The 12656-nt window shown below is 41.1% G+C and overlaps 1 protein-coding gene across 8 annotated transcripts in view; it reads right to left on the bottom strand.

Moving 5' to 3' along the window:
- DENND1A (DENN domain containing 1A) overlaps positions 1-12656 on the bottom strand; it is an 851690-nt gene that overhangs the window by 470980 nt on the left and 368054 nt on the right. For all 8 annotated transcript variants that reach the window (XM_077283539.1, XM_077283536.1, XM_077283537.1 and 5 more), the window contains one exon: positions 6109-6219. In XM_077283539.1, the coding sequence (XP_077139654.1) occupies positions 6109-6219 (111 nt within the window). The remainder of the gene's footprint in view (positions 1-6108; positions 6220-12656) is intronic.

The raw sequence follows: 12656 nt of genomic DNA on the forward strand, positions 1-12656 counted from the left end.
AGTGTATTTTGTGGACCCCGATTCCCCACCTATGCTGCCAAAATACGTTACCAAAGTAGTCGTTTTCGCCTGTCAATCAGGCTGGTCTGGTCAAAAGGGCGTGGTGTCTTCCCCGAGATCTTGCTTAGTTTTCCGTTGGTGGCGTAGTGGTTTGCGCATGCCCAAGGTCCCGAATCCACTGCACAGGGGAGTTAAAAGAGCGCGATGTGCACTATTTCATTGGTGATCGGTGAGGGCGGCCATCTTCCTTTGGCCGCGCGTGCGCAGAAGCGGCGCTCTGCTGGCCGCGGCTTCAGGAAAATGGCCGCGGGATGCCGCGCGTGCGCAGATGGAGATCGCGGCGGCTATTTTCCTGAAGCTGAGATGCGAACTCTGCTTCAGGAAAATGGCCGCCGCGATCTCCATCTGCGCACGCGCGGCATCCCGCGGCCATTTTCCTGAAGCCGCGGTCAGCAGAGCGCCGCTTCTGCGCACGCGCGGCCAAAGGAAGATGGCCGCCCCCACCGATCACCAATGAAATAGTGCACATCGCGCTCTTTTAACTCCCCTGTGCAGTGGATTCGGGACCTTGGGCATGCGCAAACCACTACGCCACCAACGGAAAACTAAGCAAGATCTGGGGGAAGACACCACGCCCTTTTGACCAGACCAGCCTGATTGACAGGCGAAAACGGCTACTTTGGTAACGTATTTTGGCAGCATAGGTGGGGAATCGGGGTCCACAAAATACACTGTTGTAATGCACAGCTCAGGCCCTATTTAACAGTATTTTTATCTCATACGGAAAAAACGGGGTGACAGGTGCCCTTTAATTCTAAAACTCTGGGCAAAACCGTCAATGAAAAAGACGTGGGATTATGGGTGGATGACAAACTCACATTTAATGGCCAGTGTCAGGCAGCTGCTACAAAGGCAAATAAAATAATGGGATGCATTAAAAGAGGCATAGATGCTCATGAGGAGAACATAATTTTACCTCTATACAAGTCACTAGTTCGACCACACTTAGAATACTGTGTACAGTTCTGGTCTCCGGTGTATAAGAAAGACATAGCTGAACTAGAGCGGGTGCAGAGAAGAGCGACCAAGGTTATTGGAGGACTGGGGGGTCTGCCATACAAAGATAGGTTATTACACTTGGGGCTATTTAGTTTGGAAAAACAAAGACTAAGGGGTGATCTTATTTTAATGTATAAATATATGAGGGGACAGTACAAAGACCTTTCTGATGATCTTTTTAATCATAGACCTGAGACAGGGACAAGGGGGCATCCTCTACATCTGGAGGAAAAAAGGTTTAAGCATAATAACAGACGCGGGTTCTTTACTGTAAGAGCAGTGAGACTATGGAACTCTCTGCTGTATGATGTTGTAATAAGTGATTCATTACTTAAATTTAAGAGGGGACTGGATACCTTTCTGGAAAAGTATAATGTTACAGGGTATACATACTAGATTCCTTGATAGGGCATTGATCCAGGGAACTAGTCTGATTGCCTTATGTGGAGTCGGGAAGGAATTTTTTTCCCCAATGTGGAGCCTACTCTTTGCCACATGGGTTTTTTTTGCCTTCCTCTGGATCAACACGTTAGGGCATGTTAGGTTAGGTTATGGGTTGAACTAGATGGACTTAAAGTCTTCCTTCAACCTCAATAACTATGTTACTATGAGTAGAAGATTACTACGAGACGTTTGCCGAGAATGCAGATGTACTAGAAAGTGTTAGCAATTATAATGCTTATTCCCTTTTACAGAACATTAATTAATATGGAATTAATGCAGTAGAAGGTAAAACTTGTAAGTGGGTGTAATAGTTTGTCTATAAAGCTTTGCGTATTAGCCACCGGCAGACAAGTTAACCGAGAAATAGTAATTGGAATTACATTAAGGGTCAAGCAATTAACCAACCACGAAAGGATAACCAGATACAGGCTAACACTATAGAATAAAGGACAAGTAAAGAGAATTATATAAGAATTATGCTGTTGTCAAAAGTAAAAATGAGCATAGAATAAATCATATCAACCGACTTCCAATAAATCTCCAGCATAAATTATGACGAACCAGGAATTTTGTTAGCGTTATCGGAGAAGAAAAATGTAATATAATTAAAGAAGAAAAGAGAAAACATAGTGGAAGATCAGAACATGGCTCTGCTGCTTACATTCTTCTGTACCAGACAATAAGGTCAGGAGGACACGGCGAAGTCTAGAACTATGGTTGACATCAGGAGAGCGCGAGGCCAAAAGATCTGCAAATGAGCGTTTTTCAGAAAGCACGGAGCAAAAAAAAGATCAAAAGCGCAGAGAAAAGAACCTTCCTTGCTCCATCCTCCAGCAGATACAAATGCAAATTTCCCAGCTCCTTTCATCCAGCTTTCTTCAGCGGAACAATATATTCGGCAGAAATTTCTCATTCATTTCTCAATGTAAAGGTGAGAATGGCAGATAAATATCTTCCTTACCATACAACAGACATTTAGCCATTCTTAGACTTGAAACCGCAAGTAACAAAATTAGGTTCTCCACCTCCAAGAGAAGTAACTCAAAGGAGGTTTGGCGCACTAATGGGAACACTTGTTAGTTACAGGTCTGAGCGCTTTTACATCCTGTTGTAATGACTCCATTTTTTTTTTTTTTTTTTTATTTATTGTCAAGCTCCTTTATTCTTCTAAACTATTATTTCAGCCTTTAACTTCTTCCCAACTTGAAGGTGGTCATCTATAAGTAAGAAACAAAGGTGAGGTATAATTTTCCACTTGTCTAGTTAAAGAGAATATCCAGGACAAGGGCCTGAGACTACTTGCCGCTTGTTCCAGGCACAGATCTCTGCCAGTATACAGCGGTCACAGACAGCTCCTGCTGGCAGATCAGCGGCTGTCGCAGACATCATGTCGACAGGGCATGTCTTCTGTTCCGCTCTGCTGTATTAACAGGGCGTACCTGCCAATATCATGATTATTGACAGCCGGCTTCCTGCTGCCTAACTGGGGTACCTGAACCCTGAAGGCACACATGTTGGACCCGAATCCTGAAGCCACAACTGTGGTACCTGAATCCTGAAGCCACAACTGTGGTACCTGAATCCTGACACCACTCTTGTGGTACCTGAATCCTGAAGCCACACCTGTGGTAGATGAATTCTGAAGCCACACCTGTGGTACCTGAATCCTGACACCGCTCTTGTGGAACCTGAACCCTGATGCCACGCCGGTGGTACCTGAGCCTGACATCGCTCCTGCAGAACCTAAACCTAAACCTTGACACCGCACCTGTGTTATCAGAGCCCAATGCCGAACCTGCGGTACCTGAACCCTGACGCTGCTTTGGCAGTTCCTGAGCCTCACACCGCTCGTGTGGTACCTGAGCCTGACATCACTCTCATGGTACCTGAACCCAGAAGCCGCCCTGGCGGTACCTAAGCCTGAAGCCGCACCACTGGTGCCTGAGCCTGAAACCGCTCCCACAGTACCCAAACCTGTAATCGGTTCCGGCTGTATTAGAATCTGCACCAGTGTCTGTCCTGGTTAGCATTCTTGAGTCCGTACTGTCAGTGCCTGTTCCAGTATCTAGTTCTGCCTGTGACTCTGAGTCTATTTGTTTTGCCCGGTGACCTAGAACCGGTGTTGTCTGACCAGTGTCGGAATCCTGTCCTGTCTGAGACTCAGGCCCATGTCAATATCTGTGATCCTGACCCCTGGGGCCTAGAAGTGGAACCTGGGGGCTACAGGCAGCTGAAGTCTAACTCTACCATATGGATCTCCTGTGAAAGCCAGGTAGCCACTAAGCTACACCCCTCCTAGGTAAGCTCGGCACAGTGGGTCCACAATCCACGTGTGTGACAGATTACATAGCAAAAACCAGCAGACAGATTCTCTTTCACTGTAACCGGTCAGGTCCCTTATGTGTGGCTATTTGTAGCAGGTGGCATCATGAAGAACATCAGGTATCGGTGGCAAGCAGCTGAATATCGGGCATCTGACATTTAAAAAAAATATTAGGATATCTTGAAACGGGTTATCTCGTCACAAAATTTGATGGAATATTGAGAATACTGTCACCAATCTCCCATCGGCATGAGGTTTGCCCAATTTAGTCACCACTAATCACTAGGACCAAGAGGTGAAGACTCTCCTTCCCAAGGCGGCAATGCTAAGGGTTTTCTGTGCTGCTGCATGGTGGACTATTGATGGTAATCGGTCAACCAACCATCTTCTGAAGAAGGTCACGGAGATCAAATATCTTTTAGAGAATGGTACAAATCATAATGACCAAGTTTTGTAGTAATACCAACCCATGACCCGGAAGGAACAAAAGCGGGTCAGAGTAAACTAATACTTATATACAATCTGCAACTATGAACTAGGCAGAAACAAGTGTCAAGTTGGAAAAGTTCTGACATCTCAAGAAGACATGGAAACTTTTCCAGCAGCAGTCCAGTTACAATGACTGTGTCCCACAGCTGAGCATGTGGTCCACGGCAATGTGCGAATACTGCGTTGTCAAGATAAAGGGAGGAAATTAAAGCCCGTCCATGCTGTGCTGATGAAACCAGATATGCACTGGAACAACAGCACTTCCAGACAGGTTTGTTTGATAAGATGGGAGCTTAATGCCACTTAGGTTCCATCAAGCCTCTGACAGATAAAAGATGCTGAAAACCCAAAAGTGCTATTTCCTTTAAAATGGCAGCACATCAATACCAAAAAAAACACAACCCAGCTTTATTCTGCTCAAAGTTCACAGCTCTGTATTTCAAGATTTACCAGTCGATAAAATCGTGCGTTTCCATCTCCAGGAGAAGAGTGACTTCTTATTCTTTCAGCTGTTAATGTGTATTGACTGGTTTTCTTTTTTGGACAGTAGAACTACGGTTGATTAACTAAAACATATGTTTTCTGATGAAACTCTAAATACACAATGAGGATCTATAGAAAAAATTAAACAAAGAAGCTGTGTCCCCTTTAGAGGGTCACTGACTTAAAAATTCAACCTTATTTCCATTGTTCAGTGGTTACGCTTGTCCAACTTTTTCTCATTTCAGTTCCCACATAACATGACATTGTAAATAAACAAAAACAAACAAAGTAAACTTATAAAACTAATATACACAAACCAATGAGGTCAGCTAAAATCCCACTTCATTTGTATTTTGCGATGTTATGTAATCTGACAGCAGCAGTCCAACTCTGCCCTCACCTCACCAGTGGTTAGCAGCTTTCCACGGACACAATATAAACAGAAAGCTGTCAATCAGGGGTGTGGGTGGGGTTATACAGAGCTCAGCATTCCGAGCTCTGCTACATCTGAAGCAGAGAAAACTGTGATTCTATCACAACTGCGGCATCCAATATACAAAGTGATACATCTCTGGAATCAGGATCTCTGTCCCTAACCTATGAATCTATATCATGCTGCTGTTGGATTACATAGATGTCAGAATGTTGAATGAAGTTGAATCAGAGACAAATGTGGGGAAAAACAAGTATACTGTATATTCACTAACTCAATGTCAGACCCTGATGTATATTGAAGATTTTTTTTTTTTAACGTTGACATTCTGCATTGCAATGTGAAACCCTTAAAGGGCATCTGTCAATGGAATAATTCCTACTAAGTTGTCTATATGGGCATACAGGTCATAGAAAGTTGAATCAAATGATACCTTGTCAACTACAATCCAATGATTAGTTCCCGAGAAAGTCACAATTTAATGTATATGCAAATGAGTTGTAAAGATCTCCACGATCTTTTCAGCTTATTTTGCATATAAGGAAAAATGTGGTTTTCTCAGGAACCATTTATCAGATCGCAGATATCAAGGTATCATTTGATTCAACATTCTATGACCTGCAGGCTCATATAGACGGCTTACGATTGTTGATCCCACTGACAGTTTCTCTTTAAGGGTTTCTCGCTATAATTACAATGTAGGACATGTCAACGTTAGGAAAAATCTTCAAAATACATCATGGTCTGACATGGAGGTAGGGGACCTGTACTTATTTTTTTTGCCTGCATTAGTCACTTAGAACGACTGCTCCTTATGTTACGTCTGTCCAAAAATAAATAATATCTTTCAAGTGTTAATTAATGAAGACTGACTCACCGTGCTAAGTTTACTGCAACAAATCAGGATCCTGCGCTCATACAACATACTGGCATAGAGGTGCAGCATATTATTCACATCTACGGCCACAAAATATTCAGTCAGGTTTCTCTGCAAATAGATGAAACAAAACAGTTTGGATTAGGGATTTATACAAGTAAAAAAAAGTGGAATAATATGAAAGTTTTGTTATATAAATATCTCAATCTAATCAGCTACTTTACATGCTGTAGTCAAAAATTTTAGGAGTCTGCAAGATTCTATTACAGATTCCCTTCACGCACCATACTGCTGTGAAACCACAAAGCATAAGCACTGGAAAGTCACCGGCCCATCTACTATGTTACACAGGCTTGTGACAGGAATGTAGAGTAATATTACTAAAAAGGGAACTGGATAAATAGCTATTAAAAATGTACTCTGGTAAAAGAAAAATAATATCATAAGAAATAAACATGTACTATAGGTAATCTCTAGGGTCACACAACTGGATGTTTGGTCTGGGTGCTGTAAGTGAAAAAAGTCTGACAGCTAAAACACCAGTGTTATTTAATAAGGTTGGCCAGAAGCTGCCCACCCTGTCGTTCTGATCTAATATTGGAGATAACAAGAGTGTTGAGGTAAAAAGAGGCTGCTCACACTGCTGTCCACCATTAATACTGGAGAGTCCAGGGTCCTGAAGTAAGAAGAGGCTACTCACACTGCTGACCACCCTATCACATTTAATACTGAAGATTCCAGGGTGCTGAAGAAGAGGCTGCAAACACTGCTGTCCACCCTGCCTATCTGATCTAATACTGGAGACAACAAGAGTGCTGAGGTAAGAAGAGGCTGCTCACACTGCTGTGCACCCTGCCTATCTGATCTAATACTGGAGATCGCAAGAGTGCTGAGGTAAGAAGAGGCTGCTCACACTGCTGACCACCCTGTCAGATTTAATACTGGAGATTCCAGGAATGCTGAGGTAAGAAGAGGCTGCTCACACTGCTGACTACCCCGTCTATCTGATCTAATACTGGAGATACCAGGAATGCTGAGGTAAGAGGCCGCTCACGCTGCTGTCCACCATGTCTGTCTGATCTAAAACTGGAGATACCAGAAGTACTGAGGTGAGAAGAGGCTGCTCACACTGCTGTCCACCCTTTCTATTTGATCTAATACTGGAGATACCAGAAGTGCTGAGGTAAGACGCTGCTCACACTGCTGTTCACCCTGTCTATCTGATCTAATACTGGAGATAACAAGAGTGCTGAGGTAAGAAGAGGCTGCTCACATTGCTGACCACCCTATCTGATTTAATACTGGAGATACCAGGAGTGCTGAGGTTAGCAGTGGAATACCACAGGGGTTAGTATTGGGCCCTCTTCTCTTTAACATATTTATTAATGACCTTGTAGGGGGCATTCAGAGAAGAATTTCAATATTTGCAGATGACACTAAACTCTGCAGGGTAATCAATACAGGGGAGGACAATTTTATATTACAGGATGATTTATGTAAACTAGAAGCTTGGGCTGATAAATGGCAAATGAGCTTTAATGGGGATAAATGTAAGGTCATGCACTTGGGTAGAAGTAAAAAGATGTATAACTATGAGCTTAATTCTAAAATTCTGGGCAAAACCATCAATGAAAAAGACCTGGGTGTATGGGTGGATGACAAAATCATATTCAGTGGCCAGTGTCAGGCAGCTGCTACAAAGGCAAATAAAATAATGGGATGCATTAAAAGAGGCATAGATGCTCATGAGGAGAACATAATTTTACCTCTATACAAGTCACTAGTTCGACCACACTTAGAATACTGTGCACAGCTCTGGTCTCCAGTGTATAAGGAAGACATAGCTGAACTGGAGCAAGTGCAGAGAAGAGCGACCAAGGTTATTGGAGGACTGGGGGGTCTGCCATACAAAGATAGGTTATTACACTTGGGGCTATTTAGTTTGGAAAAACAAAGACTAAGGGGTGATCCTATTTTAATGTATAAATATATGAGGGGACAGTACAAAGACCTTTCTAATGATCTTTTTAATCATAGACCTGAGACAGGGACAAGGGGGCATCCTCTACGTCTGGAGGAAAGAAGGTTTAAGCATAATAACAGACGTGGATTCTTTACTGTAAGAGCAGTGAGACTATAGAACTCTCTACTGTATGATGTTGTAATGAGTGATTCATTACTTAAGTTTAAGAGGGGACTGGATACCTTTCTGGAAAAGTATAATGTTACAGGGTATATACACTAGATTCCTTGATAGGGCGTTGATACAGGGAACTAGTCTGATTGCCGAATGTGGAGTCGGGAAGGAATTTTTTTCCCCAATGTGGAGCCTACTCTTTGCCACATGGTTTTTTTTTGCCTTCCTCTGGATCAATATGTTAGGGCATGTTAGGTTAGGCTATGGGTTGAACTAGATGGACTTAAAGTCTTCCTTCAACCTTAATAACTAGGTAACTATGCAACTATGTAAGAAAAGGCTGCTCACACTGCTGTTCACCATGTCTATCTGATCTAATACTGGAGATACCAGCAGTGCTGAGGTAAGAAGAGGCTGCTCACACTGCTGTTCACACGGTCTATCTAATCTAATACTGGAGATTCCAGGAGTGCTTACACTGCTGACCACCCTGATTTAATACTGGAGAATCCAGAAATGGTGAGGTAAGAAGAGGCTGCTCACACTGCTGTCCACTCTGTCTATCTGATATAATACTGTAGATACCAGGAATGCTGAGGTAAGAGGCCGCTCACGCTGCTGTCCACCCTGTCTATCTGATCTAATACTGGAGATAAGAAGAGTGCTGAGGTAAGAAGAGGCTGCTCACACTGCTGTTCACCCTGTCTGATCTAATACTGGGGATACCAGAGGTGCTGAGGTAAGAACAGCAGGATAACACAGCTCTCCACCCTGTCTATCTGATCGAATACTGGAGATACGAGGAGTGCTGATGTATGAAGAGTCGGCTCACACTGCTGTCCACCCTGTCATCTGACCTAATACTGGGGATACCAGGATTGCTGAGGTAAGAGGAGGCTGCTCACACTGCTGTCCACCCTGTCTATCTGATGTTGGGGTACTAAGGTAATTAGAGGATGATCATACTGTTGCCCACCCTGTCTTTCTGATCCAATACTGAAGAAACCAGCGTGCTGAGGTTACCCCACTTTGAAGTTTATTCTTCAGCTTTTCAGCAAATTTTTTTGTAAAATGAATGGTGTCATGCTCTTTGAAGAAAGGGAAGAAAAATTAAAAGCTTTAAAATGAGAAATGTCAGTGTCTATAAGGGGTTAAATATTAAGGATGCATGAAAATTTCATCAAACAAAAAGTTAAATTTTGTAAGTTTTGCAATTGTCCAATATATTTTCTGCATTAATTATAGTTTTTAATTTCTCTACTTGTGGGCTTTCAATAAAAACCTGTATTATTAGCCTCTAGTGTAATAAATGTCCTGTCTACTTAATAATCTCACAGGTTCCCAGATCTGATAACTGCACTGTAACGAACTCTGCTCCTGTGTGTCCATCCCATGAACAATACCAGAACAGATTTTTATCCACTGTAAGCAAAATGTCATCCACACAAGGATGTAATGTTTAGCTGTCCATATAGTACTATATTTTACTGTATTATTATTACATTGGTATCATCCTCACTAGGTCCTTTATAAAACAGCACAGCAGACCAATCTTCACACTGCAGCACTCTCTCGATAATCATAGATGCGGTCAGCCGATCAGTACTTGCAGTTATCCTATATGCCACATATCCATTTCTTTGCACAGAAGACAATATATTCCCGTGAGTCAACACATGTTATTAATATACGGTAACTTGAAAAAAACTTTCAAAACTTTTTAGTCATGTTATAAGTGTACAGGGTAATGACATCAGTTACATGAATTCACTTATAGTTTGATAGCTATAATACAATCCACTTTAAATGGAAACGATAAAATGATATGTAAAAAGAACTACTTGGCAAAGGATAATGTTTTTAATGCAAAAGAGAAAAAGTGTTTGACTTTTTGTGGGCAGTTTTAGTGCACTAAAGAGTTTATTGTGTCGATTGAAAAAAAAAAAAAAAAGGAATTTAGTAAAGCTGCAAACTTGTTATTGGCGTAGATTATTTTTCCAATTATGGAAAGAGGATAATTTTTGAACCTGTTTATTCAATCAAGTATAAAATAAAAAAATAGTTGGAAGGCAACAATTTACATTATCAGCCTCAATTTTGCTTACATTTTCAGTAATATTTTGGACAATCACTACTAGCTAATAAGTTACTTTCACTAGATTACTTAAACCAATGTGTATCGCCATAAAAGGATGGAGCCATCTTTGGATATTAGCATGGGGTTGAGAATCGAAATGGTATAGTGCAAAAAAATAATCAGAATTCTGCAACAAGCATCTTGAGTTGGATACAATAAAAGAAAAGTTTTCATATGTTTGCATTTGTTTAACACCATTTGGATACCAAATTATTTACCAATTTATACATTTATTATTTACTTTATACTCAGTTGGTCATCCACTTAGTAATTGACAGTAAGTTGTATGGTGGAGGCCCACTGACTTATCAAGAGTTTGGACTGAGGAGTTTACATCCATGGACGTATGAAGTAGTCTTTAAATGTGTGTCACCTGTAAGAAAGTGGGTACCAAAGTCCTGGATAAGTGGTATGTGTAACCGAGGTGGTTAGCCTCGGTAATGTAAGTCCTGGAGATGATGTTCCAGCAATAGTAGGTTGCTGAGAAGTTTTCTTATTGGGACTGTAGTTTGGGTCCGGGTTTTAGGAGTTACCACAAGAGATTGGGAGGGAATGGTTGCTACCATACCTCCAGTCAAGGCTTTCCAGGTACTTTATTAGGCAGCTGAACACAGCTGTCTGTGTGTAGGAGGAGAAAAGGACCTTGCTGTGCTACTCAGTCTCTACCAGTGAGAGGGAGTGTAGACTTTATTCTAAATGGGTGAGCCAGTATCTGTTATGTGAACTGTTTTATTTTGTCACACCTTTGTGCTGAGAAAAGGTTGCTTTAATTTGTGAACTGTGATAGTTTATGGACTTTTAATAAACCGCTCACTTTTTTGACATAAGAACAGAATCGCTATGTGTACTACTCTAGCGGCTACCAAAGAGAGAGAATCCCTACACCGCCTTTTAGCTTCATAGACAGTAAAGAGTTATTATGATGTGCTTTGGATGGCCAGCCTATTTTGTATATCTTGCTCTTTTTTTCTTGTTGGTTTTGATAAATTTATACTATCACTTCATGAGAGAAGGCCCCCTAGTATATGCATAATGTAATGAAACCATTTTAGTCATTTTCTTAAATTGTTAGGATGATCATAACATGTCCTTTAGTGATCAGTTTTTTTTTTCTGTTGAGAAGTCTTACTGTAATTTATTAATTTCCTGTAGAGCAACCCCAGGAGCAATTAGGCAGTAAACAGTGCCCAAGAAAATCAATGAGTTTGTGCTATGCAGAACAGGACAGTTCCTCCAGAGGAAGACTCCCTCTATGAAACCACTCAACTATAGTCACGTGAAGAATATCCTAGAAGGCAAAGCTCCTATTTTAGGGCTATATTCATACATCCATGTGCAATGTCTACATGTTGCCTGGTATTTTTTAATTAGCCAGCATTCAATCCCATAGATCTATTCACACATCTGTGAATATGACAGATCTGAGTGTGCAATCCGTGAGACTCAGAGATGGTCCTATTCTGATATAACTTTGAGGGTAGAGTATGACAAACTATGGGTCTGTGCTGTCCAAAAAAACATGAAAGCACAGCAACACTTGACACTGATGTGTGAATATAGTCCAACTCAGAGGGGGGTATGAAATGTATTTTTTTTTTTTTTTGCCAAGTTGTATTTACATGATAGTGATTGCTTCCTTCAAGTACAGATAATGCCAAGAGGCAATAATGATATTTTATTTTTTTTACCAAAAATATAACAACCCAAACAATATAACAGGAGAAGGAGCCTATACAGGAGCTTGATTGTTTTGTACATTAAAGATAAGTTTTCATCACAAAATTATCTATCGTTCAAATCAGGTTTTAGTAAATAGTATTTTTTTCTTCCATATCATAGTTTAGAATAAATATAAAAAATATTGCAATTTTCATACACTTTTTTTTTTAGATTGAGACTTTCTATACTTTCAGGAAACAACACATGTACAATGGCAATAATGCAAAGACCTGGACCCTTTAGTTTGCATTGAAGTATCTTAAGAGCGTGTGCAAAGGTCATTGAGAAAAAGAAGAGGAGCAGGGTCAGCGATGACAAGACGTTTCATCATTGGAGGAGACTATGTTACCAGCTATGTGTAGAAGTGTTACCGGTCATGGTACTCCTGTCTCTCCTGAAAACTCTTCTTGAAAAAGCAGGAAAAATGAGTCTAAAAATGCTTTAGTAGCCATTGTTAAAGTTAAGAGATTCCCACTTTAGATTTATTTTTTAGGCTAAGTTCACACAGGGCGTTTTTGCTGCTTTTTTATGCTAATTTTTAGCTGCTTTTACAGT

The sequence above is a fragment of the Ranitomeya variabilis genome, chromosome 2 (assembly GCF_051348905.1).
Source record: "Ranitomeya variabilis isolate aRanVar5 chromosome 2, aRanVar5.hap1, whole genome shotgun sequence".
NCBI lineage: Eukaryota > Metazoa > Chordata > Amphibia > Anura > Dendrobatidae > Ranitomeya > Ranitomeya variabilis.